Here is a 27,824-nt window from a genome sequence, read left to right as displayed (position 1 = left end):
CTTAGGGTCGCAGTAGATTTCTGTGTCGGTATTCTGCACAGGGTCCTCGGTAACAATCAAGGCGTTCTCCGCGGAAGAAGTATCTCGGCTCTCCAGGAACAAAGGGCCGGAATCCGGTCCCAAGCCTATATGATCAACAGTTATGATCATCTCCTGGAAGGTGGCGGTGAATCGTGTGTGGAGCTCCAAAATGGCGGCCATTACAGTGCATAGCGACGGTGTAGTTTCAGCCCGCTCCATCGCCCCTCAGTGAGCGACCGGGCGGGTGTCCGAACCTCGGAGGTCGACTTCTCCGGGGCACAGAGCAGAAGCAATGTAGAAACCACTGTTAACACGTCCAAAGCACGATAGCAGTACCGTCGCCGCCCACGAGGAACCGAGCCCAGAAAACCCCGGGAGCTCAACGGGGTCTCCGGGCAGCGGAACCCCGAACAAATAGTCGGTACAATAGGCCACTGTAGTTGCTGGGTAGAGATGTCACCAAATCACCATCCATAACGGGAGACGAAAAAAGCCACTTCGGGAGACCGGAACCGCCCACGGTCCGCGGCCGATGTTGTTCAACTCCAACCCGGCCGGGTTAAAACTCGAGGCCCCGGCTTCAAATCTGGGGTAGGCCAAGAATGGCACACGACCTATCTTTGTCGTCCGAGCAGCTAGAAATTCCGGGATTGCACCTTTCGAGTCAGGCGCAGTTCACCTGCATGGGAGTCCGGCGGGAAATCAGGATGGGAGTCAGGATTCATGAGCCTCTGGCGGAGGTTGGCGGAGCCGGGAGCTTATGCGGCCATCTTGGTTACGAGCGTAGCTCCTCCTCCCAAGTATAGGAATATAAAATAATAAATATTTTAAAAATATGAATGCATTTTTCCCATTTATGAAACACGTTGGGGATTTTGTGAATAGTGCACCGTTTGGTAATTTGCCCAGATGAAAGGTTGAAAAAGTAGACCAAAACCTATTTGGGCATTTTTGTCTTTTTGTCTTGTTGTTCTACTTATGTGAGCACATTGTCTTGTACTTGTCGAACATTTGTCATTAATTGTTGCATGTTATATGTGTTGTTTAGGTCATTCTGTGTTTTTGTCTACATTTATGTTGGGGAATGTGTTTTTTGAAAAGTGTGGGTGTAGATTTCTAATAGTTTATCTGAGATGTTGTATAAAGTGATGATTTTTTGATAATGTTCTTCTGTATAACTGTACTCTTCACCTTGACAGTCCAGTCTTTCTGGCCTCTTTCCTTCAGTATATTTGCTTAGAGTCCACCACAATGGTACACTGTGGAAAAGCCCCGGTACCTGCCTTAACGGAGCTACTTCCTCGCGCGGGGAGGAGTCCGTATGCCCCCGAGGATAACATGTTTCCCCTCCATAGGACTTCTTCTCTCTCTCTCCCTCTGCAGGCACGCCGAGGACGGAACCCGGAAGACGGACAACCGGAAGCAGTCCTTCCTGAACCCGGAAGTCCCGCCCCTGACCACGACCCGGAAGAGAGAAAAACCGGCGAACCCCAACGAAGGGCGTTCCAACCCGCGGACTTGTGGCAGAAGGCAGCAAGGAAGGAACCGGAGCTGAGAGAGAGAGACGGGGAGTCGGAGAACCAAGCGGAAGAAGCGGAGGAGGACGACGACGGCGACGTGTGGTCTGAGGACTGGTGGAGTCCTCAGGAGGTTGCTGGAGAGCGGCCGCAGCTCACCAGGGAGTTGCGGCGGGCCACGTGAGTACCCGTCATCCGTCTCCGTGTGCCTTTTGTAGATAGCTGTAATTAGTGTAAATAGTAGAGCGCTGCACCTAGCTGAGCACGAGAGCACTGTACATATATATATAGATAGAACCACCCCCCCCTTTTCTCACCACGAGCACCCTGTCGACCCGTCCCCTCCCCCTCCTCCTAGTTGTCGGCCTCTTACACCTCCCCGTTTTACCCGTCCCTCACTGTCCGTTTTTCCGTTCCCTCACTTCCCGGTGTAGGTGGTTGTTACCACTCTGGAGAGGAGCAAAATACTAACGGCCCTCTGTTTCTTCTCTCACCCCAAACCTCCGAGGCCCACCGACGAAAGTCAAGGACCCTACGGCACTGAAAAGACGGAAGACGCACACCTTCCTGACGACAGCAGCCCAGCGGCCGGACGTCTTCCCCTTTCCTCCCGGACCAGACTTCGTCTCTACCTCGGACTGGACCAAAGGACCCCAAGAGCCCTTTGTACAGAGACTTGTTATCACCACCTACCTGTGTCCACAATAAATCTCGCTAAACATAGCGCACTATATCTGGCCTTCCCGCCTGTCATTCCGGCCCGCTGAAACCCACACCCCACATACACAAAAGCCTAACCAAAACATTATCTGTTCACCCAGCGCACAATCATGTTTGGCAAATACATGGAGTTCAAGCCACCACACAATCGAATTCAAAGTCATCTTGGAAAACTTGCTAGGGTTCTTCTTCACGTGGATAAGACAGCTGCTGTAAACAAGCAGCGCTCTATTATAAAAACATCATTGTGAATAACGGTAATGTAAGAATGCACCATGGACTTTTGGAAATATATTGCTTGTAACACTACTTTGCAAGATGAACTGGATTTGGCAGTTATGTAAAAAAAAGAGGTAAACACATTTTCAAAGAGATACACACATAGTTATGACTTACCAAAGATTAAGGCAAGCCCATGTGAAGTTCCTACAGCTATCAGATTTGACACCGCCTTCGTAATAATGAAGAAAAGGCATATATAAAGCAAATTTAAGTTACAATTGACAAAGTAAATAGCTCTGTAAGCACATACACTATACACACAGACATTGATGCAGATACAAACAACAAACGTACAGCAATCCACGGATGTGATCAAATCACGTACAGGCACCCAGGCTCAAGTAGACAACACAAACACACAACGGTGCACATGCAAAGATTCCACCCTCACCATCTGAACAGTATATATAATAATTTCTGACATCAGGCTGTATGGGTAGTAATACTCACCATTAGGCAGTAATGATATGGCCCCCAATAGGCAATTTAAATAATAATTACATCAAATACCATGCGCATACCCTGCCTCTCCCATTAGGCGATAAAGGTAGCAACAACCCTCTTTTTTATTTTTATTTTAAATTGAGAGGGAATATAACGCAAATAAAAATGAAGAGAATGCAGCATTTACTGTTAATCATACAAGTAATACACAAGCACAAATGATTCAGTATAAAACTTAACATAGCATTAAAATAAGATAAATAAAGATTGAATACAATATAAGTCAGAAGAAATACAATCATTTAATATAAAGAGCTCATAGCATTAGCCAAAATGCAATATTTTTCAGACAAAATAAAAGCCGCTGAAAACTCTGCATCGGAGTTGTTTAAAACAGTCAACTTTCGCGCTAACCTTGATCGAGGCATTACTAGTAGCCCAGATCAAGCTTTTGGAAACAAACTGGCTGACTTTTTTCAAAGTAAAATAATCAGTGTGTATATCGAATTTGTGGCAAATAAGATTTCCAGCTACTTGGAATCAGTAGCTGACCCATTACATAGAAACACACAATTTATTTCAGCCTCCACCAGATAACATGATATTGCAAGGTGGTTTGTGTAACTTCTCCCCTCTCACTATGGATAAAGTTACTAATTTGATTGTAACTACCAAATCTGGGTTACTGTAGGACCCTTGTCTACCTTCTGTCCTTCATCTGGTCCCCGAGTTGATATCAGGGAATCTGAATAAATTAACGAATTGCATTCTAGAGTCAGAACACTATCAGATAGCCTGGAAGGTGGCCTCTATCCTCTCTAGCTTAAACAAACGTTCTTAAGCAAAGGTAGCCAAATAGGCTTAGCCCTGGGTGCGGCCTTGCAAAACATATCCCATTTGGGCTCATATCGGACACCTACATATCAAGTGTAGTTAAACAAAATGTGGCAAGTGCTGGGCAGGGAACGCATATCCTTTTCACTGCATGGAAAATTACCCATCTTCCCAGATCTATGGCGCCCACCCCTTTTTTTATTGAGCAAAGAGCTACGTGAGCTCACCTGCCCTAAATACCTAAAGACCCATATTTCCCTTCCTTTGCCTACACAAGGTTTCCAGAGGGGAGAGAATGGGAAGGGGTGATGAGGAGGGAGGGTTGGGATTCCAGATTGGGATTTCCATGTTACTGCAAAAATGTTTATATCTATATGACATGGTCAACATATGGCGCTGTTTGATATATTCAATAAAAAAAGATTTAAACGTAATCCTAAAAAAACTTACTATAGATCCAAAAGCTACAAAGAACTATCGTCCCATCTCCCGGTTGCCTTTCCCTGCCAAAATCTTGGAAAAGGCCTGGACTCCAAATCGTGCAGCTTTTTTGGACTTCAATACAATATTGCATCCCTCGCAATACGGTTTTAGACCTAAACATTGTACAGAATCGCCCTTGTAAATGCTACAGAGGAGATCCAGAGGTTGGTAAAGGAGAACGGGGTGCCACGCTGATTCTTCTGGACCACTCAGCCACATTTGATACAGCCAACCATGGGATGCTTGTCAACCGGCTTGAGAAGATCGGGGTTTGAGGTGCAATGCTCTCACTTCTCAGTTTCTTTCTGGCTAATAGAGTTCCAACATTTGTGATGGGCAGCTTTAAATGCAACTCTTTCTCTCTTCCTTGCGGGGTACAACAGGGGGTCTTCTTGTCCCCACGCTTTTTAATATTTATATCACCCTTTTGGTGGAACTCATTGAATCACTGGGACGCTCTGCTATTCCTTAAGGAGGCCTGGGAGGGTATAGTCGAAAGAACATATAAAGGAACCAGAAACGCAAGATTTAAACTAATTAACTACTATGTCCTACAAAGGGCCTACCTCACTCCGGCACGCATCAGGAAGCATTTCCATGTCGAGGAAGCGGCCTGCCCTAGGTGTGGGATTCGAGAGGCACACATGCTACAAGTGTTCTGGGACTCCCCCACGTTGGCCCTATTCTGGGACGAGGTTATTCATATATTAGGAGCAATGGGAGATAAAGAAATCCCGCCCACCGCAGGACACTGTATACTGGGCTGGTTCCCACATATGGCCAAGAAAATTCGCTCCAGTTTAACAGTTGGAAAACGGAGATCCTACAGTGCAAGGTGCGGGGGGATCACCCGAAGTCTGCCAGCAGACTTCTGGCCTCTAACATCAGATGGCACACTGACACCAGTGAATACGGTGCGTAATCTGGGGGTCTGTCTCAATGGAAACCTAAATCTGGAGACCCAACGTTAACAAACTGGTGGAAAGTTGCTTTACTCTAATACGAGGTCTTCGGAAGCTGCTGCCTTTGCTACCTGCACAGGCAAGAACAACAGTAGTCAGGAGTATCATCCTTAGCCGCCTGGGCTACTGTAATGCCCTGCTACTGGAATCGCAGGGATATCTGATTGCCAGGATGCAGAGTATCCAGGCGGCAGCAGCTAAGTTAGCACTCTCCCGAACTCGCCGATCATCAACAACACAAGCATTGGCAGATCTACACTGGCTCCCAGTACCTCAAAGGATCCTGTTCAAGTCACTGTGCATTGTGTTCAGAGCACTGCATGGTCAGGGTCCAAAGCCACTCCAGGGCAAGTTTCAGTGGTACGAGCCATCCGGACCCTTCGCTCCTCCTCCACCAACCTTGTCTGAATACCCAGGGTAAAGAAAGTGACCCAGAGCGGAGGAGCTTTTAGTGTGGCAGCAGCTCGCCTTTGGAATAGTCTCCCTCTTGAAATCAGGAGAACACAAGGTCCGCTGCTGTTTCGCTGAAAATCAAGACCTGGCTCTTTCCTAGGGTATAATCCCCAGGGGCTACAGTAAGAGATTCTTGTTGGTATGCCTTCTTCTTGTTTTCACAGCTGACTGTCTCTTCAGACTTATCTCTCAGCGCCAGGATGCCCGTAAGGTTTACAATGCGCTCTATAAATGTCAAATAATAATAATAAGACTAAAACAACAGCGAAATGTCAGGACCTGGCCCTGGTAAAATGTAAATGTCGGAATTTGTAAAGCGCACAGCTACCTCCACTGGAGGTGTCCCGGCGCTGTCCGTATACCGCTTAGGAACCCTTCCTGGCTTTCCTGGGAAATGTCCACTCCTGGGCACCCTCCAGGTGCAGCCAGGCATCCCAGCGCTTTTGGGGCCGTTGTGGAGACTAAGCAAGCTATTGCCCAGAGTTGCAGCGTGGGACCCATGATCAGAACAGGCACTGAGGCGAGAATATCCAGTCAGGGGAATTAATGAGCCGGAGACCCGCCGAGGCGGGAATCGAACCCTGGTCCCTGGCCAGAGCTCTGCATCAAGGTCTGCCTGCTCTAACCATTGAGCCACACTTCTCCACTTCTGGTACTAGCAAAACGGGAGATCACTAGGAATTGGAAATAGGCAGGGTGGCCAAGAGCTGGAATATAGAAGCGTAAGCTAAAAAAGTTGGCAAGTGCGGAGGGGAGGCTACTGCTGGCAGAGGAGGAACGAGCCATAGCACCATTGATAGAGCCAGAGTATAGGGACAATTAGTAGATGAACTGACGGCACCCGAGCAGGGACAGGAACAGCTATCACCCGACGGCTCCCCACCACGGAATCAGATGGCAGAGGAAGAGCAGGGCAGAAAGAGAGGAGACAATGCCTCCCCAGGAAGGTCCCCCGCCCCCCACGTCGACATAAAAACATGTGAAAAGCACAATCTAAAGATCCCACTGCAGGGAGGTACTAGTCATCAATTATTGAAGAAGAGAGGGTAACGTGGAACCTACACAAGAGGGAAGGTGGGTGGGGGAAGGGAACGGGACACTAATTGGAAGTTTGAGTATAATGCACCAGTAATCCACTAAGATATATGTAAGTGCCACACAGGTTGGTCTGTATGTACTGTGACAAATTTTAAATGCCAATAAACTCTGGTTTAAAAAAAAAAACTACCATTTAGGAAATCGCCATAGGAAAGCAGATGCATTGTCGAGAAACAGCACTGCTGTTGAAGGAACCAAAACTTCTCTTATCCTTTCAGGAATTAAAAAAAATAACTTTAACATCAGAGACCTTTTTAGATGACTGGAAGATGGCAATTAAAGCTAATGATAAGGAACAATGCCACTTAAGATGACAGTCAGGGCTCTGGAGGCAGAAGGAGGAGTATGCAGATGCAGCCGTGGCCGGTAGTGGGAGTACCTGCCGGGCTGTGACGTAGGGAGGGGGAGAGGCATGGTGGGGGGTAGTAATGTACGGATTACGGAGTGTAACAGGTAAGTAAATATATAAATAAATAAAACGAATTTTTTGCGCGCACTGCATCACATTTGGTGGGGGCGGCAGGTCGGGGGAGGGGCAGGGTGGGGGTAGTAAACTCGGACATACGACGGAATAGAGGAAAGTAATAATGCCTAAGGAATGTCCGAGTTTACTACCCACCCCCCCACCCTGCCCCTCCTCCAACCAACCCCACCACCCCACAGCTCACCCTATGCAGGCCACCACTGAGTAAAGGACTTGGTGGCCTGCTGGCAGCAGGGTAGCAACTAATAGACAGATAAAGAGAATGGGGGCAAGCAGTGAACTGAGAGGAGCCCAACTGACAGTGGGACAGAAAAGACCTGGAACCCCGAGCCTTGGGAGCCTGATGAGGGCTGTAAATATCAGCTGTAATGTAGTGGAGTGGACTAAGCACTATATAGCCAACAGATAAGGTGTCCAATGAGGTTTAGAAGCCCTAATGTGGGATTAAACTGTGTCTAGAAAATGGAAGCAAAACTCTAGCACTGCAAGAGAATTGACCCTGCATCAAGACGAAGAAGGTGAAAAAAGTGGAACGTACAATCAACAGCTGAAGTAATATATTTATGGAGAGTGACAAGAAAGCGAACCATAGGCAATAGAGAGTGAAGACACATATAAGCCAACAATAAGCTGATTTCAGAGTGTGCATGAAAAGGGTAGAACCTGAGCTGGAGACTTTCTAGTAGTGGCCGACTGAGCCTAACCCACTGAGGTTTAGGGGATAATCTGCTCACTCTTGATATTAAAATAGTATGAGATACAACATCAGAAATGCTGTAACAGGGAAAACTGCACAAATACGCTAGGGGCACTGGAAAAAGCTACCTCATCGATCTCAGGGAGCAGCTAACTTCAGTAGCCTGTCAAGTCGACTGAAAAGATTCTGAAAGCCTTACTGAAAGCTAAGTGTCCCAGGAGGGGAAGGTTGGAGAGGTGGCAGTGGGTGGGACATTGTGGCATCAGGAACTCAGTAACAGAGTTATCAAAGAGGAAGGATGAATAGATATCTGAAGAATGTGGTCCAGGAAATGAAAACTAAGTTGGGCGATATGAATAGGATGTCGAAGGTTGTGTATTAAGAAGTGACTAACATCACAGGGTATGCCAGAGAAAGCGGAGGGCAGAAACACAGAACTCCTTCCAAAAATGATTTAGGGAGTTTAATGTGGATGTGGGACTCTCTGGGTTCTTTGTAATAGCGTAGGGCACATGGACTGAGACCACAGCCTTGGGCACCACCAAGAGCACTCACCACCAAAAGCCTGAATTACATAGATAGGGATTTCATTCCACAGTCAGTGAGGAAATGGGGTTAGAGCTATTACAAACTTCAAGTATGCTTGTGAAAACAGAGTGCTTAACATATGTTTCCATATCTGACAAAACATGATGGCGACCTCAGCACATTAACGTATTTAGTTTTGGGTGTCATATACAAAAGATAGCCAGCTTGGACGAGAAACCTGAATAGGAGTTAAAGCTTAGTTCAGAATAATATTGTTCACACCCTCCTTCTGGTATCTGGTGATTCCGCCGAGTAGGTGTGTCAAGTCAAGTTAAAACAAGCTTTATTCGGTATAGAAAAACAACCATAATACAACAAGGAAGAAAGGAAGAAAACACATTACAAGCAAGAATGGAAACACAGTGAAAATTGGTTAAAAAGTATATGTGTCATTTGTTAGTCATTAGGTGTGTTACTCATAATTTCTTGTGGGGTGGGGTGGGGCAGTTTACAAGTACTTGTGAGATGTGAATTTGTGTGTCTCCAAGGGTGTATAAGAGTTTAAAACCAGAGTGGTCTGTGAATATGTCATCTATTCTAGGGAAATGTTATCAGCAATGTGCCAGCAGTGGATGATGTTATTGTGCTGTTGTTAGGCAGGGAGAGATGCTTTCTGACCACTGAAGCCTTCTGCTGCCAACCCAGTTTCTTGAGGGATTGCCAGAACATTAGAAAATATACTTGGTCTACTGGTGATTTTTTAATAAATCCCTTAAAGGCTTTGGGCCCCTACTCCATTTGCAATCATACTTCCATTCTCTCATACCTCATTGGAAATAGATCCTGCCCACAAAAGAGCAACTATTAAATGGATTTTAAAGTCTGCACTTAAGCAACAAAGATGATGCCCTGATTTTTAAAAAGGCAGTATGCCTGGCTAGGCTGTTCAGAGGGGGATATCGTCTGCACACAGTTGATGAGGATGGGCTGTTGCTACAACTGCTTCAAGATGGGATCAAATAAATGTTGCACATACTTCTTTACAGCATTGTCTTCAGCTCCTTTTGGGACCTGTCCTATTCTGATGCTATTTCTCCTGGACTTATTTTCCAGGGCCTGTTGTTTCTCCTGCAACACAAGGTGCAGTTCCTCCACAAAATGAAATAAGTGAGAAGTTGTCAGCTGTTTTCTTAAAAAAAAAAAAAAAAGACTCAGTCACAATTTGGGACATTTTTATTTCCTCTTTAACCTAGCTAAATCCTTCGTTCAAGTCGCTAAACAAACATGAAGTTTTTGGTGACCAGTTTATCTTCCACCAATGGGGAGACATGTTTATTCACTACTAAATGATAAGAGCCCTTTGTAGAGGCACCCAACTGTTAGAGCAAATTCTTAATATTATTGTCTCTTTTTCACTAGCTGCAACTGTGCTTATGTGTTTTGCTTCAGAGAGTAAGCATGGCCTATCAAAGTGCGACTTTGTGCCTCGGTTCCCAAATTTGCATTTGTGTGACATCCCGAATTCTCTTTTATGCTACAAGTGCAGGGCCATCAGCGTTGCCTTCTGCTCTAAAGCACTATATTTTGTCATGTTATATCTTTGTAGAGATTCTCAACCTCCGTGGCAGGGCCTTGCTTAATTTAGTGATGAATTTCATCACTCCTGCAAGCAGATAGTCAAAAAGCTTTGCCCGCCTGTCCTGCTTAGGCTGTATCAAGTCACGTTGGAAGGAAGCAGTTACTGGTGGGTGATAACTTTGATTTACAGATCAGCTGTACCTAAGATTCATCTATGTGAGGGAAGCATCCTCTTCTGGATTCCAGATGTCTCAGCCACCTCTTGTGGATGCAACTGGGCAGTAAGTACTAACATAACAAAACGTGTATTTGTAAAGCACACGTTCACCCGTAGTCATCTTGGCACTGAATAACAGATGTTTATTGTTACCCAACTCGATAGTATTCTTTGTATCGACCTCTGATGGATGAAAGGCTGAGTGGACCCGCCGAGACCTGAACCTGTGACTATGAGGTCGAACATAGAGACCCGGCTGATACAAGTCCCATGTGAGCTTGTGAATAAGGAGTCTGTGATACTGTGCAGCAGACAAGGTCAGTTGTGAATGTACTGGAAGTGATTTACATTGAACTTAACTTTTTAATGACAAATAAGAGTCTATCTAAAATCACAACTTTAAAATAACCATCCTTTTGCAATAAAATAAAAATGTGAACGAAATCTAAAACTTCATGTCGTGTGTGATGGCCATATGGTAATCACCCAGAAAGCATTTCATCAACATATTATAATTCAAGAGCGCTACATGTATGTTCCAACTAATACATTGAAATGCATACTTACTATGGCTGTTGGTAAACCAGCATCCACTTTTTCCTTAAAGAATAAAGAAAGGGGATGCGTTATTCTACCTGTATATGATAAAAACGTAATGCAATATGCTTGTGTTTTTCACCAAAACGCCTCTTTTGTATCTAATTTCCCCTTGTTTGGCTCAGAAGTGATACTATGTAAATTACAAGAATATTATACTTCAACGTTAAGTGTTGTAGCTCAGCAAACCGGTCTCCTGAATTATTGAATCCAAGAACAAGCCAATGTTACTTATAAGCACATTAGAATCAAACTAAAACGTTCCCAGCATCAATAACAATATACTACTTGCAAAATGGGTTAGTCTCCATTGTCAGACATTTTTAGCATGAGGCTAGTATCAGCTTTAGTTGTTTACCACAGCTCATGTCATCAATACAAAACAAATACTGTCAAGTTTTATAAATATGGCTATTTTTATAAATGAACGTGATTCACCAAATACTAGTGATTTTGCATGTGCCATAATGTGGATGGGTAAGCTGGATAATGTGATAATGAATCAATGGTCATTACTCATGTAAGTGCATTGATGGATGCACTCACTCTTCCATCTGCTGCATCCTTGATACAAAAAATCCAGAACTCAAAGCAGTTGTGGCATCCAAATGTGCTCTGCCAGTGAAGTAGTCTGGGATATAAACTTCTACAAGAAAATGGATATGATTGAATGGCAAGGTCTCTGACATTGGATGGAGTATCTGTGAAGGTCACGGAGAGGTGACAGCTATGCAAAAACAGCATTTTTAAACCTAGAAGTATGAAGAATATATGACATAAGGATGAGCCAGAAGCCTGTATGCAAAATAAACAGTTGTGCCACATCAAAATGAAAAAAATAAATGATAACTCGACAAAGCCCAGTTAGAATTCTAACAGCTCTCCAATAATTCCTGCTTCATGGGGGCTCAATTGGCATCTATACTTAATCTCATTATATTCACTCTGTAGAAGGGACTATTTGAATTCCTACTCGACCAACAAGAAATTGATATTCATCAATTCATCTAGAACATGTAATTATTCCTCAAAGAGTTGTTGGCAAATGCCATCCATAAATTCTGAACCTTCCTAGCCACCATTCAATCCAGGATGCCTGCAGTCAATCTGAAACTCAATCCATCAACGTTTCCCCTCATAATCAGAAGAAACCTTAAACTCCACATTCAGGAGTGAATCAACAATAAGAACTTCGACGTCGGCTGCCTTGGTTTGTTATCCTCTACTACTTTTCAAAGCTTTTTCATTGGCCTTCCTTTGTCCTTCGAGGACCAGCACAGACACATGATTTCAACTTACATGATTTCAACTTTCATCCTGGCAAAAAAATCAAACACAAATGAAAAGAACCCTGATCAAAACAGCTCTGCATGGTCTGAGTAAGACAGAGGATCTGCGAGCAAACACAGCCCAAATGGTTTGAATTTTTTTTTTAGACCAAGGAGATAAAAGAAAATAAAGAAAATCTGACTTAACAAACAAATTGCCAAACTCAATAAAGACATTAAGAAACTCAGCCAAGAGAACGTAAACTCATGTACAAGTGAAAATTACCAGCCACCACAGCAGACTGCAACCACAACACCGCCTGTGCCGTGTTCAGTGCCAGGACTAGCACAGTTTATTGTTGGCATTCTAGTATTTCTCCGAGCCTCGGCATAAAATGAGCATTGGAGCGCGTCTGCACCAGTCCGCACCTAGCGCCAGGACCCCTGGTCTAATCACACCCTAATGTACTTTTGAGAACTGCTACTACAACTTAAAATGAGTTAGCGCTCAAACTGTAAGGTTTTTACCTTCTGTCATGACCAGCACACGTTCGATTGAACGCACTGTAAGTGGGCTTCTAATGTAGAACTAACACTCTCTGATGGAGAGACTGAGAATTGCCTAACCCACCAGCCTTGTGTGGAGGTTAGTTTAAGAATGAATTGTACGGGGAGGAGCCAAGCTCGCGTCCGAGATGGCCGCGCTTTAGCTCGGCTCCGTCTACTTTCCTGTTCGAAACATAAATCCTGCCTTTATCCTGCCCCGGGAAGACAATTTCTGCTACGCTGTGGATCTACGGCGATTTATAGACACTTACCGTCTGTTCCGGTTGTCTCTGGGTGCCGTGGTTCCGGACCTGTGCCTTCGCTCGCTTCGGGACCTCCGGAGCGGACTGGCCTGAGTCTCCTTGGCAGCGCCCGGACGGGGCGCTGCGCTATGGCCGGCCCTTGATGGCGCAGTGGGCTCGGCCGACGAGGCGGTTGTGCAGAGAGGCCGGTCGGAGCTTTCTGGTCTGATCAGGCGGTCCCGCGGCCTGGGGTGGAGGCGCTGCCTTCTGTTGACGGGACTGACCGTAAATGTGGCTTGTCCCCCCCTTTGTTCTCCGGTCCGGCCATTTTGAGTGCCTCCGCCCGGACTCGGAGAACGGGGCCGGTGGCCCGGCGATCCTCCTTCTTCTGGTGGCCCCCCTTCCTGCTCTGGACGTGCCTCTGCTGGTGGTTGACTGAATTCCGTTTGCCTTGCTGCGGCCCGGTCGGGGGTCGGGGACCGCTGCGACCCCGCCGGGCTCCCAAGACCCTGTATATCTCAGCCGGGCCGAGATGGGCGGCGGTGGTCCACGATGTGGCACAGAAGCCGGATACTGTAAAGGTGTTCCTACACTTTTGCTACTAGAATAGTGGTATTATACTAGGTTGGTGGCGCCACAGGGAGATGTGCACTTTTCTTGTATACAAGTAAATAGATTACAATTTTCTCACGGTGCTAAAAGGAGAAGAGAACCACTTCCCTCTTCTGTTTAGGCAATGCCACAAAATGTTTGTTACTCCTTAGCACACGTTTTAGTATTAAATGATAATGTTAAATACACGTGTTTCCACAATACAGTTCATCCATCAGCAAATAAAATGTCTTAATCCTTTTGTTCAGGGTTTGTCGCTGTTTATTGAAGAAGACGTCACAGCCAACACGTGTTTCGTCGTACTGGGGAATGTAACCCCCGACTTTTTCAAGGCTGTTTAAAGAAAATGGTAATGTTGTAGCACATTACTTTAGATCATAACATTTGATCAGTTTTTATACATAGCATTTAGGTGGTTTTTTAAATTTCGGTGGTAGTGCAATATTCCATTTGCATTCATAATAAGCATGCTCGTATTGTGACATTATCCGTTCCCACTTTTGGTACAAGCTTATTGGTATTAATAAAGATTCATTTGCAGTGTGATTGTTCTTAACAACCTAGAGATTATGAGCCCATTATAAGGTATGGAGAGACCGGTGATGGTGTCATTATCATTATTCTGGGGGTGACATGCAAGGTTCTTCTAATTGTGATTGTTTTTGTGAAGTATAACGTGGGTTCATGCTTAACTAGGAACCATGCATTCTTGTACCTATTCTCCGTTGCTGTTTCACGTTCTGTGTGAGGAAATATGGAAGCATGATGTAAATCCTATTTGGAACTTCTAGTACCACACAAGTGCTATTTATTAAAGGATTTTGAACTTTTACTCACGTTAGTTGAGGTGATACTTCCAACCCTCAAGGGGTTCTGGTGTGGATATCGTGGGTGCTATTTAAGCTTTGGTGATATGAAGACCAAAATAATGGTTCTCTATCTGTAAGTTATAATTCATGTATCAGATTTTATGCCATTCTGACTTCAATTGACTTATTTTTAAACTCGCGCTGTCTTTTAGTAACATTATCATCTCGCCCTCTATGTATTAGGTTGGCCCACTGTTTAACAAAAGGTGTTCCCAGGTTGTTTTTAAGTCTACCGCGTATATAAGTTATATATGCCGTGTAATGCTCCCCATTAAGAGGTATTTTGTTGACAGTGCCATGCTATTTTAAGAGTGCGAGGTGCTTTGCCAATCATGGATGTGCTCCCCGTCTCGTACCCCGATCTGCTTATCGCTGCATAACTTTCGTATTTTCCATTTTCTCCATGGTGCTCCCCACATATCCTTCCCCATGTCCATAACTTAAACCCAAAGTTTGTATATTCGTATCGGCTTCCTTTTAAATTTATTGTAGTTCTGACCTGCCCCCGCGTTTCACCCGGGTCTCACACACTAGCGTGGGGACCCGCCCTTCGGGTGGTTAGTTCAAACCTTCGCGCTCTCCACTCTTACCTTCTCGTTGTTTTCTACCGGGAGTAAATCCGTCCCGCCTGCCTCGCGTAAGATGCAGCGTCTGTTTTGAAAGACTGGCGCCACATATTTAACTCGGAAGCGCTGCCCCATTACTGGCAGGCGTCACTTCCTGGTTGCTTCACTCTGAAGCCTGTTACCGGCATTGCCATTCTTGGCTGCAACTACGGCAGCCATTTTAGAATTCCCTTTGCGTTATTGGAGTCAGTACATGTTGTGGTTTTCCCACGGTCTCCCGCTTTTTAGGTACTAAAATATATATTAGATATAGTCACGTTTTATTTCCTAGACATGGGATATATTAATTAAATAATTCCCGCTCAATATATATGTCGCAATCTTTTAGTCAATTCTATTTTTTTTATAAACGCTGTCCTTATTTTAATCTTACTAGAGAACTATCTCCCTTCAAACAAATAATAGTTTACATGCTTTAAGTGTTACCGGTAATAATTTCAATTTCAATTGTGCCCCCTTCTACTAGATCCTGTGTTTCACACGTGAGGGCATCAAATCGGTGGTGGCTAAAGCCCCCCTCCCGTGATTTCAATCGTGCTTTGGTGTTGTGTTATTTTTACTGTTCCTTATAGGTTTTGCATTGGGCCAGTCACTACTAATATCGAATTCTCCATCCAAAATGGGCTCAGAACAGTTATATGTGCCATTAAGTGGCCTTATTCTCGTTACGTGGTACAGGCATAACATACATTTGTTTTCTTTTTACATAAAGTAGATTATAGCACAGAGTTACATTACATAATATACAATGTTGCATTGCAGATATTCGTCACTCTATGCATATTGTTTCCTAGGTTCTTCCTATCTTTACTACAGTTTATCCTATGTATGGTTGTGTTACGCTTATGTGCCTAGAAAGTAATGTAGCTCCTGGTCAATGTTGAGGCCCAGTTCTACACTTTTCAGAGTCATAATCCAGATAGCCTCTCTCTTTCGTAGGGCTAGTTCCCTGTTGCCCCCTCTTGGGTGGGTAGGTACATGTTCCATCCCAAAGTACTGGAATGAGTGGTTTGATGTTTGTGCAGGGCAGATTGACATGTGAGCTGCCACTGGGTAGCGCATGTCACCTTGTTTGACTGCTCTGATATGTTCGTTGATTCTGTCTCTTAGCATTCTTTTAGTGCTCCCTACATATCGTTTGCCGCATTTGCAGTCTAGGGCATAGACCACAAATTTGCTGCAACAATTGATAGTCGTCTGGATTCGGTATTCCTCGTTATGTGGTCCTTTAAAGCCTTTCATCTTTTTGTAGGCCCACTTACATGCTGCGCACATCCCACAGCCGTAAAAGCCTGGGTCTGTTAGCCAACAGCTTTTAGTTGTTCTTTGCGGGTAACTCGGGCTCAATATATTTCTCAATGTTGTCCCTTTTCTGTATGTTAGTGTTGGCTTTTCCGTTAAGTGTTTCTTCAGTATGGTGTCTTTGCTGAGTAGGTGCCAGTGTTTATTTAGACTCCTACGTAAAACAGGTGCCCAGTTATTATAACATGTCACCATTCTGATGGTTTCTTTATTGTTTACATGTTTGGGCTTTTCTGTTAGTGTGTCTATTCTGGCTAGTTTGTTCACTCTACTTTCGGCTTTCTGTAATACCTTCTGTTTGTAGCCTCTGTTTCTGAATCTTTTGATTGTACCTTGTTTTTGTGTTTCAAATTCCGAGTCCAAGCTGCAATTGCGGCGTGTTCTGACTAATTCCCCATAAGGGATTGCATTCTTTTGATGTTCTGGGTGGGAGCTAGTCGCGTGTAGCAGGGAATTGCAAGCTGTGCTTTTCCTATATAGTCTGCTTTGTATCGTCTTATTCTCAATGAAGAATTCTACATCTAAGAATGGTAATTTTACATTGCTGTATTCCATAGTGAATCTGATATTTTGATCATTGTCATTTAGGTATGTGTGGAATCCTAGTAATTTCTCTGGTGTACCTGTCCAAATCATAAAGCAATCATCAATATATCTTCCCCAATACAATATATCTTGGTTCCATTCTGAAGCTGATGAGCCCCAGACTCTCGTTTCCTCAAACCTCCCCATTACTAGGTTGGCATATGAGGGCGAAAATCTGGAGCCCATCGCCACTCCTTGCTTTTGTCTGTACCACTGATCCTTAAAGAGAAATATGTTGTTATCCAAGATTGTTTCAATCATTTCTAAAATCATCTCAGTATGTGACCAAGCACTGGCTGGTCTTTTGTTAAGCATGTGTTTTACAGCTGTCAGTCCCGTGTCTCTTTTGATGCACGTGTATAAAGAGACAACGTCTAATGTGACCATTGTCATGTTTTCATCCCACGGCAGGTCGGCCATGGTCCCCAGGATGTGTTTCGTGTCCCTTATGTACGATGGGAGGTTTTGTACTAGTGGTTTCAGGAATACGTCCACATACTCTGAGAGTCTCTCAGTAGGCCCCCCGTTACCTGATATGATTGGTCTGCCCGGAGGGAACGTGTGAGGTTTGTGTACCTTCGGTACTGTGTACATGCAAGGATATCTTGGTCTATCTATCCTTAAATATGTATATTCATTTTCATCAATAAGACTTTTCCCATGCCATTGTTTTAATAGCGTGTTAATATATTCTGTCAGTCTCCACATTGGGTTGGTTCCTAATTGTTCATAGCATTCTGCATTATTTAGCTGGGTAAGTATTTCATGGTCATAATCTCTACTTTGCATTACTACCATGTTTCCCCCTTTGTCCGCTTCTCTGATTGTTATTTCTCTATTTGTGCTTAGTTCTTTGAGTGCTTTCCTCTCTTCCTTTGTTAGGTTGTCTCTGTGTGTGTGTTCAACTGTTTTCTTCATGTTGTGTTTGTCTAAATCTGCTGTTACTGCTTTGTAGAACTGATCAATATTGTTGCCTGCAGTTAGTCCTACACTTGCCGACATCCTCGCCGCCCTGCGCTCCTGGGGTACTCCTGTGGCCGCACCCGCTGTTAACCTGGAGGAGGCTCGTTTCGCTGGGCCGTTTGAGCCCCCCCTGGCGTGTGCGGCTACGTCGCTGCTGGGTGCGGCTGGTTCTATCCTGGAAATTATGGACCCTGTGGCTGCAGTTTCTGCGGATCGGCGAAGTTCCGCTGCCCTCCATCGTGATGTGTCCTCTCCTGTGCTGTGGGTCGGTGGGCCGGGTCCTGTCCGGGCCGGTCTTGGTGGTTCTTCCTGTTCTCCATCTCCTCGAATGGCCGAACGTAGATCCTGTGCTGACTCCGCTGGGTCGGCTTTCCTCAGATCATCTTCGGAACTGTGCCTGCATTGTGTACAATGGTTTCTGACTGTTCCGGATCGTTCGAGTTGTGCACGAAACATCTTATGCGGATTGCAGTTTGGCCTCCCTGTTCTCTGCCTCCTGTTCCTTGTGGTCTGGTTCTTCGTGAGGCGGACTGCTACAGATTTGGAAAGACAAGGACAGGGATGAGACGATCTTGCCTTTGTGGACTGTTGTCTTGTAATGGTTGGATGATCGGTTAGTACGGTATGACCATGTCGGATTTTTGTCGTATTCCTGGACTGTATCCTTAGATTCTTTGTCTTCCTGTGGACACTGATGTTTCGGACGGGAGGGTGGGAGCCTATGATTCTGTTTTATGGCCCTCTCCCGTGTTCTTTCCTCCCTTATTCCTTCTTTCCCCCCCCTTGTTTGTCTTTATGGTTCTATCTTGCTTTAGCTCTTCTATATTTCGGGTTCTGATTAGGGCGACAGGCACGCTGCTGGGGGGTGGGCCATAGCCTTCTGCAGGGGTGCAGGGTGGGCTTGCGGGGTGGGGGGGGGGTCTGTCATTTCTTTGGGGGTTTTTTCTCCCCTCATTTTTCTTACTTTTTTGGTTCTATGGCTCTTGTGTGTCCTCTTTTTCGGGACGCGGTCTCAGCATGTGTCCCCCTGGGTGGGTTATTATTGATGCGCTGGCCGTTTGGTCTTACTGTGACTTTGGCTCACTACTTAATTTTGCTCTGGTTACTACCGGTTCTGTATACCGATTTGTGGTTTCCGGCCTCGTTTGCCATGGGGCGCGTGCTTGAGGTGGCGTTCTTCCTTTCGCCTTTTGTCCCCTTCTCCCTCTTTTTCCTCCCTTCCTCCCCCCTCTCGTGGGGGGGGGGGATTTCCTTATTCCCTGGGTTGTGTGACGGAGGGCTTTATTTGATAAGCTTTTTTCGACTCTGTTTGATATGATACGTTCTTATTGTGGTGGGTGGGCGTTGAACGGCGGTTGCCACTGTTCTTCTGGTGAGACTCATATTCTGCCTTTACCGATAGGTGTTTGTCATTATTGAGTTATCCTGTATCTTCTACCGCGGCTGTTCGCGGCCCCCCACGGCCCTCCGAGACTTCCTACCTGTTATTATCCTGTCGTACCCGTTTCTATATTAGAAAATCAACCTTCTCGTATCCTGTCCCTGCTGGTTGCTATATGGCTTTTAGCCCTTATTTCCTGTATGATTTGTTGTGATATTTTGTATGCGTTTCTGTATTGTTGACTATGTTCCTTATTTGTGGTGGCCGGCCCGCTGGGTTGTAGGCCCGTATTTGTGAGCCTTCTCTGTACAATAAAGGTTTTTAAAAAAAAAAAGAAAAAAAAAAAAGAATGAATTGTACACTGCTGAACACACGCTCGCTCATTAGGCACGAGATCGAGTTCTGCAACCATCTAGAGATGCACACCCCAGATCTAATGTTTCTCACTGAAACCAGGACCGACGAAACTGCCGGTCCAGATCTGGTTGGTATCCTACCAACTGGCTTTGCTATTTCTAGATTAGACCACATGGGTAGGCGAGGGAGCACTCTTGCAGTGGTCTATCGAGATTGTTTTGAAGTACTATGCAAGCCCGCAAATAAAAAAAGACTGCAAAGTAATGATGGTTAGCTGTAAACAAGCTAACACACCCATTTTAGGGGTCTCTAGATTTATAGGCCGCCGGAGCTTAAAGCTGGCATCTTAGAAGGCCTTAGAGTTACTATAGAATCCTGTAAGCAGTATGATAAGTTCACTATCTCAGAGGATTTTAACTTTCAATTAGGTACCAAAAATAATAAAGATTCAGAACAATTTGCAGATATTTTGAGTGGATTTAGCTTCTCCCAGAGGGTAAACTCTGCCACTCATATTGCCGGGTATATTTTGGATGGCATCTTCTCTATTAATCTAGATCTAACAGTTGGTGACATTCTACCGATTCTGTGATCGAACCATAAAGAGGTACATTTTAGCCTGGATGTTCCTATACTCATACAAAAACCCCAAGCCTAACTAGCAGCCCATTTTAGCTCCGAGATAAAAAAGAGCTTTATTTACTATCGGCTGGGAATCCATGACTCGAAGGACTTAATGCCATCTTGGAAACGTAACTATCAAGTTGGGAATTGTCGCCTATGTGGTTATTCGGACGACCCACTAATACATCTGTTGTGTGTGTGCCCAGCTGCAAAAGAACTAAGGAAATCCTCTTTAAAATTGATTTTTAACGAGCTAAATATTCGCACATGCAGACAAGCTGTGATTAAATGGATGGAGGGCTCATCAATCATTCTGTCTTGTCGAGGTGTAAAATATTTTGCCCAAATTGGGAAACTATTCCGACAAGCAAATATGAACACTGGTTGAAAAAAACAAAATAACCTGATTATAGGCCGTCCGAACATTACAGGTTATAAAGCACTAGGCACTTTTAAGACATTTTAACAGGTTGGTTGGTTGGTTTAAATTGGACGTTTTACATCTATCAGCGCTAGCAACAAATCCCCAACTACGAGTCAATTGCGGTTTGTGATAATGACTTTTTTATTATGTTCGTGGAATACAAAAATACATTTTTGACCTTAGTCAGACCACCTTGTATTTAAAATGTTATTATGTACCAATGATGCTTTTTATGTGATACCACGGTTTTATTGTGAAACTTGTTTTATGCAATTTTGTAATGATTTTAAATAATCACGCAATAAACTACTACTACTACTACTACTATAGAATCCTGTGAGCAGTATGATAAGTTCACTATCTCAGAGGATTTTAACTTTCAATTAGGTACCAAAAATAATAACGTTTCAGAACAATTTGCAGATATTTTGAGGGGATTTGGCTTCTCCCAGAGAGTCAACTCTGCCACTCATATTGCCGGGTATAGTTTGGATGGCATCTTCTCTATTGATCTAGAGCGAACAGTTGGTGACATTCTACCGATTCTGTCGTCGGATCATAAAGACGTACATTTTTGCCTGGATGTTGTCCCGCCCAACAATGTGATCAAGACTGCGGTGGTCGGTAAGAAAAGTCAAGCTTGGAACAAAATAAATAAATCAGATTTAGTAGATGTTTTATATAAGTCATGTCCAATTTTTATGAAAGACTCTCCGGTATCAGCACAGACCTACGCTGAATGGCTAAGAGCTGCAGTTACAAAGTTAGCTCCAGTTGAAAAAATCAAAAATCATAGTAGGAAACTATCTGCACCCTTGTTCTCCTCTCAGCTTAAAGAATTAAAACAAAAATGTAGAAGGCAGGAGAGAGTATGGAGAAAAAATGATAACAATGAAGAAAAGGTTGGATACAACAAATATATTCAAGAGTACAAAAGCCTCACTAAACTAGATATGTCTTATAAAATCTGTTAGCAAAGAACTCTTCTAGAGAACTCTTAAAAAAATTAGAGATTCTTTCCAATACTTCTGCAAACTGTACTGAGGTTCCCTGCCAACTATTCTGTGCCCAACTAGTAGAGTTCCTAAAAATAAAGGGGAGAAGATATACTGTAGACTAAATATCATAAGCAGCTTACCAACCTCAATTCTGGGTTCTACCAGTGCAAGTCCAGGAAAAAACATTCTTTGTAAAATTCTCCATAATACTGAGAGAAAAACATCAGAATTCATATGCCAAAATAAAACCGGTGCTCCCCTTGCTCCTTGCTCTCCAAACATTGTTCATGAGGTCATAAGAAGGGTAGTTACTCCTCCCATTACTAAAGTATTAAACACCATTAACGACTCTGGAGTTTTTCCAGTGGATTGGAAAAAATGATTCATCCTTCAGTTGTTAAAGAAACCTACATTAAAGTAAAGTAAAGTCCACATTTGTAAAGCGCACAATCACCCGTAAGGGTCTCTAGGCGCTGGGGGCCGTCGGGAAGATTAAGCGAGCTATTGCCCAGAGTCACATGGTGCTGGGCTAACCTGCCGCCGGAGCCGGGGATCGAACAGTGGTCCCCAGATTCCAGCGTCAGTCGCCCTGGCCGCGGCGCCACACCTCTCCCACTTTAGACCCAAAAGAGGTAAAAAAACTATTGCCCAATATCCGATTACCTTTTTGAGCAAAAATATTGGAAAGGCATATGAATCTTACTTTCTCCCAATTTTTTTGAGGAGAATGATATTCCTGATACAGCACAATTCGGATTCAGGCCAAATCATAGCACCAAATCAACTTTCATTATGGATACGGAGGAGCTGAGGAGTATCTTAGACAATAGTGGGAAGGCAGCGATGATCCCAGTTGGATCTATCGGCTGCCTTTGATTTCATAAATCAAGATGCTATGATGGCATATCTGGCAGATATTGGTGTGGGAAGATATGCTCTAGAGTGGTTTCATTCCTTCCTCTTGGGTAGAGGACAAACCATTGCCCTGAGGGAGTTTGTTTCTAATTCTTTCAGATTGCTGTGTGGGATCCCTCGGGGCTCTTCAATAAGCCCTACACTTATTAATATTTAAGTGGCGACCCTACCAAAATGTATTCGCACCTTTGGTTTTATTCCAGTTGCGTATGCGGATGACACACAAATTGTGGTGTCTATTGCGAATGATGAGGAAGATACTGCAGGCATTTCAATGGCTCCAAGGGAGCCATTGAAGACTGGATGAGTAGCAATAGTCTAATGATGAACTCGGCCAAAACTGAAATTCTCTATATGGGAAAGAGTGTTGAATCCAATGGCATAGTGAGCACAGGATCAACATCTGGCATACCCTTTCCACTTGGGACGACTGTAGCAACACAAAAAGATGATGGACGAAATGCTGAACATTGTCAATTATTCACCCCCAGTACAGAGATCTGGGCCAAAATCCATAGTTTTTTTGCTCACCATGCCATTCCAGTTTGGACCCAGCCATAAACAAATCAGTCTGGACTGGGCGGTTAATGCTTGATTTGTTCCTCAATCCGTCCATCATTTGTGTGTAATTTGATTTCTCATCACCCTAAGTGCGCTGGGTATGCCCAGACGCAGGTCCTGGGCTCACTGTGCCACTAGATTCAAGCTAGCCTGGCTGACATGGGGTGATACCCTGAAACCGGTCCCAGGATTCTTGTTTCTGTTCCAGAAAGGACATGGCTTGGCAGTTTGGGCCGGATTGTTCCCATGAGTAGCAGGGTCAAGACGGATTTGCACATGGCTGGGTCTAAACTGGGGTGGCATGGTGGGCAAACAAACAATGGATTTAACCCAGATTTATTGACTGGGGGTGAATGTTTGATTTGTCCTGCATTCCGTCCATCATTTGTGTGTCTTTTACTTCTGCCCTTGTTAACGGACAGTGAGAGAACCATGGATAAGGTTCCACAATCTCATCATACCAAAAACCTGGGAGGTAAAGCAAAGGTTTTGCAAAACCATAGACTTCCTTTTTTTAATTTAACAAACTATATACATTGCTGGTTGTTTCTGGATAACCCTTTAAACATTTTAAACATTGGAATATGATTGTTACATAACAAAGTCGTTAAATCTCACTGGCGCACCAAGTTTTTTTCTATCTCCAGTATATGCAACAGCAGGCCAGGGGCAGCACGGACTATTCTTTTACTTTGGCATTTGCCAGTTGGGCTGCAAAGTAGGAGGCTACTTTAAGAGCAAAACTAACTGCCTAAACCCAACAAGCCTTGCCCTCACTCTACTCACTGCCAATGCAGAGTGGGACTGGTTTGAACATTTTAGTCTCCATTCCAGTTTCAAAGAATAGCAAATAATAATAAGAATAGCAGAATATTAATACATTATAAAGTAATTACATCTAATGGCCTAACCTGTATTCTTACACCTGTAATACATTCAACAACAGATATGTGCCCACTCTCCTCGTTCCCGTAATTTCTACCCTTCTTTTCAAAACATTCTTCTTCTCTTATTCCACCTCTACTTTCACTATGCAAGACACAATTTTTAGACTTCACTACTAGCCAGTTATAAACAATAAATGAATTATGGTTATTGAGAGTACTACTGCTCCCCTTAGGGGTGAACTACCCCTAAAGATGCACAGCCAGAAGTTATGAACAAATGAAAGGATTAGGAGGAGAAAACCTAGCTCTTAACCTTTTGCCCAGTATTGGAGAACTGGTGCAAATGGCAGGAGAGGCAGATATGTTTGCCACACTAAATCAGTCGTCTGTTTATCACCAGGTCAAGTTACTTCTGTATTCAAAAGCAACTAGACACCCTGTTGCGTGAACTGGTATGGGAGGTTTGTCCCCACAGGGTGTTCTGAACTGGGATGGTGCAGTGCGCTAAAAAACGGTGATGGATCAAGCCCTGATCTTTTGACTGTTCTGCTTAATTCAGATACTCTGTCCATCACCACCCCCTTTTCTGAATCGTTCTCCGGCGCACCCCTGCTGTAGGGAGCTAGGAACGCTCAGATTTTGAGCTGTAATTTTTGTCCACGCAATGCCAATGCATCACATAGTGGCTTGATGGAGACCATCGAGTGGAGATGGGGTCAGTGGGTCAGTCCACACATTTGGGTGCATTGCAGGCAAAACTGCTCTATCCAGCAGTGGCGATTCTGATCCAGGGGGTGCTGCTGTCAGTTGCACTAAAGATGAAGAACTAAAGGCCAATCTTGCGCCTTCCCCTCCCAACCAAGATCCTCGAAAAGACCATGAATCTGGAGGTAATAACTTTCCTCGACACCACTAACCATCTCGACCCTGCACAGCATGGGTTTAGACCCAATCATTGTACAGAGTCACTGAAGAGATCAGAGCCATCATTGATAGAGGTGGCAATGTGGCCTTGACCCTGTTGGATCGGTCTGCCGCATTTTACAGGTTGAGCATTCTCTTTTGGTCAACCGTCTTGAAAGGATTTGCATTAAAGGCACAGCTCTAAAATTGATCAGGTCTTTTCTGCCCAATAGAGAGCAAGTGGTTGCCTTACAGGACTTTACTTCTGCCCCCTTAACAAGGATCCTGAGGGACCCCGCAATGAAGAGTAAAATCCAACCCTGTTTAATGGATACATCACTCCTCAGATCGAATTGATTCAATCATGCAGATTTTCAGTATTCTTATAACGATACCCAAATAGTGGTGTCCATCTCTTATGAACCTGAAAAAGTGGCCAAACAATTCAATATCTGAATGGATAGTATCACTGACTAAATGTAGAAGAATTGCTTAAAGTAAAATGTAGAAAAAAAACAAGCTGCTGCGGTTTGGCAATTATACCTCCTACTGGAACACCACTTGGTGGCCACCAGTCTTGGGCCTCTTCCGCTGCCATTCCAGAAAGCAATACAATTGGGGGTCAGCCTTGATACCAAGTAGCTTTCATGGACCACACTAAACAGGTAACATCCTCTTGTTTTCTCACGTAAAAAAATTCTTCCCTTCCTCCCGACTGAGTTGAGGAAAACAGTCATAGCTGTAGTAATTTTAAAACTAGACTACTGCTTTATATGTAGGCTCTCAAAATCACATTCTAAATAAATTGCAGGCTTTTCAAAAAGCAGCAGCCTGAGTGCTGAGGAACCTTCCAAAATGCTGCTCAGCTTCCCAACCTATCAAGAATTTGCACTGGCTTCCAATTAGGGTACAAATTAAGTTCAAAGCCCTGTGCTGGGCTCATAATGCCTTGCATCAGGTAGGCCCTCTCTTTCTTCAATATACTTTTAAATGCTACTCTCCTATGCGTAACCTACGATCTAGCACTGCCTGGCTGGAGATCATTCCTAGACATTGGGGAGGAAGGAGTTTCTCTTATTGCATTTCCAAATGGTGGAACTCATTGCTTGACCATCTTTGAGCTCAGCCTAATCTCATCAAATTTAAGAAACAACAAAAAATGTAGCTTTTTGATCTTCTATCCAAGTTCCCCCTTTTGTCTTCGCATTGTTTCGGTCATAACTGACAATAGCACCAAGATGCAGATTGCCATTTGCGCACATTACAAAACTATTAACATAACTTTACTAAAGTGCTGGAGATGCTGCGTGTTGCAAACCATGGGGACGACTCTATATCCACCGGCATTGCCGCTGGTTGGTCTCCCACACAGCGACCCAGTCTATTTTTTCGGCTCGCTAGCTGTTGGTTGGGATAGATGCCCGACAGATTGTTACCAGCAGGAAGCATTCGTCTCGCTGGAGGACCTGGGTGACCAATATGATCTACCCCCAGGACAATTCCTTGTCTACGAAGCACTGATTCAGACATTCCAGGATCTATGGGCCAGAGGATGGGTTGAGCCAATAACCCCCACAGTGTTGCAGTTATTGGTGTCCTTAGGTACCGCTAGACATTTAGTGACATGGCTTTACCGCTCTCTTTCCGAGATGGTTAAAAAAACCCTGTCTGCGCTATGAGGGTGTTGGCAGAGATTCTGGAGCAAGACATTACAGATTTGGAGTGTCTCAAGATATGAGTTTATCCTACAAAGGTGTCCAGAAACACAAGGTTGAAATATAGCCAATTTAACTATGTCCACATGACCTATATGACCCCACATAGACTGTAGGTAGTTTATGCGGTAGAGTTGCGTCATTGACCGATGTGTAGACACTTGGATGCAGACTTTGTCCATATGACCTGGTATTGCCCCCAGATACGCACATTTTGGGACGCAGTGATCGATGCCCTGAAAGCCGCGCTGGGATGCTACCTTCCCTGCTCCCTGGAGGCCAGTACACTGGGGTTTTTCCCAAGATTGTATGCACAAAAAGTGGCCACTAGATATGTGGATTGGACTCTGGTGTTGGCCTAACAACGAATGGCGATCGCCTGAAAATCAGTTCTAGGACCGGTGGTTGGAACCTAGAGGGTGGATTTGACCCAGTGGGTAAGAGCCAAGAAGAAAGCCCTGTTCAGGGAGGATGCTAGAGGGGTATGGAGATGCCCGGTTGTCGGGCTGTGCACAGAGGTTTTGTAGGCCTGGGAACAATCAGAGGGAGGGTCAGGGAGGACATTGAAAGCAAAGCAGACCCCACCAAGGGGAGTACGGCAACCTCCCCAAGGAAACCATCTGGGGAAGATGATGCACATTGAACTGGAGGACACGCTATCCAGCAAAGTCATGGCCCTTCAGTGTTGTCAGAAGGTTGGGTCCTGACCCCCCTCTCCTTGTGTTGATGTTGACATTTGGTCCCTAATGATGGGCAGCCCCGCTATCACCCCTGCTACTCTTATTTGTGAATAGACCTTACCTGAAATAACACATTGGAGAAATCATTGACTAGAGTTGGTGAACCTCTGCTTTTTGGTTTGCTTTCTTTCTCTCACTTTTCTTCTTTCTGTTATTGTGATGGATATTTCTTAGATGTCGCAGTTCTCCTTTTATCTTTTTATTAAGACACCTTTTGTCCAGATTGAAGGACCAGTCCTGACAGCAATAAGTGTTGTAGGTTTTTATGTTACTTATATATGGAGCTTTATACAGCGGACTGTTGTCCTGATTCTTATTGACCAGTATGAACCTGTTATATTTTAATTTGTTCTGGGGTGTTTACTATAAGTGCAAATAAACTGATGTTTAA

The 27,824-nt window shown here is 44.3% G+C and overlaps 1 protein-coding gene across 1 annotated transcript in view; it reads right to left on the bottom strand.

Annotated features, from left to right (window-relative positions):
* Positions 1-27,824, bottom strand: part of VPS8 (VPS8 subunit of CORVET complex) — a 2,052,516-nt gene that overhangs the window by 1,882,763 nt on the left and 141,929 nt on the right. Inside the window, exons 5-6 of the mRNA XM_078680452.1 lie at positions 10,886-10,918; positions 2,655-2,709 (exon numbers count right to left, since the gene is read on the bottom strand). Coding sequence (XP_078536578.1) covers positions 2,655-2,709; positions 10,886-10,918 — 88 coding nt within the window. The remainder of the gene's footprint in view (positions 1-2,654; positions 2,710-10,885; positions 10,919-27,824) is intronic.

This window comes from Lissotriton helveticus, chromosome 3_1 (genome assembly GCF_964261635.1).
Source record: "Lissotriton helveticus chromosome 3_1, aLisHel1.1, whole genome shotgun sequence".
Classification (NCBI taxonomy): Eukaryota; Metazoa; Chordata; class Amphibia; order Caudata; family Salamandridae; genus Lissotriton; species Lissotriton helveticus.
This window is presented reverse-complemented; position numbering and strand designations above follow the sequence as displayed.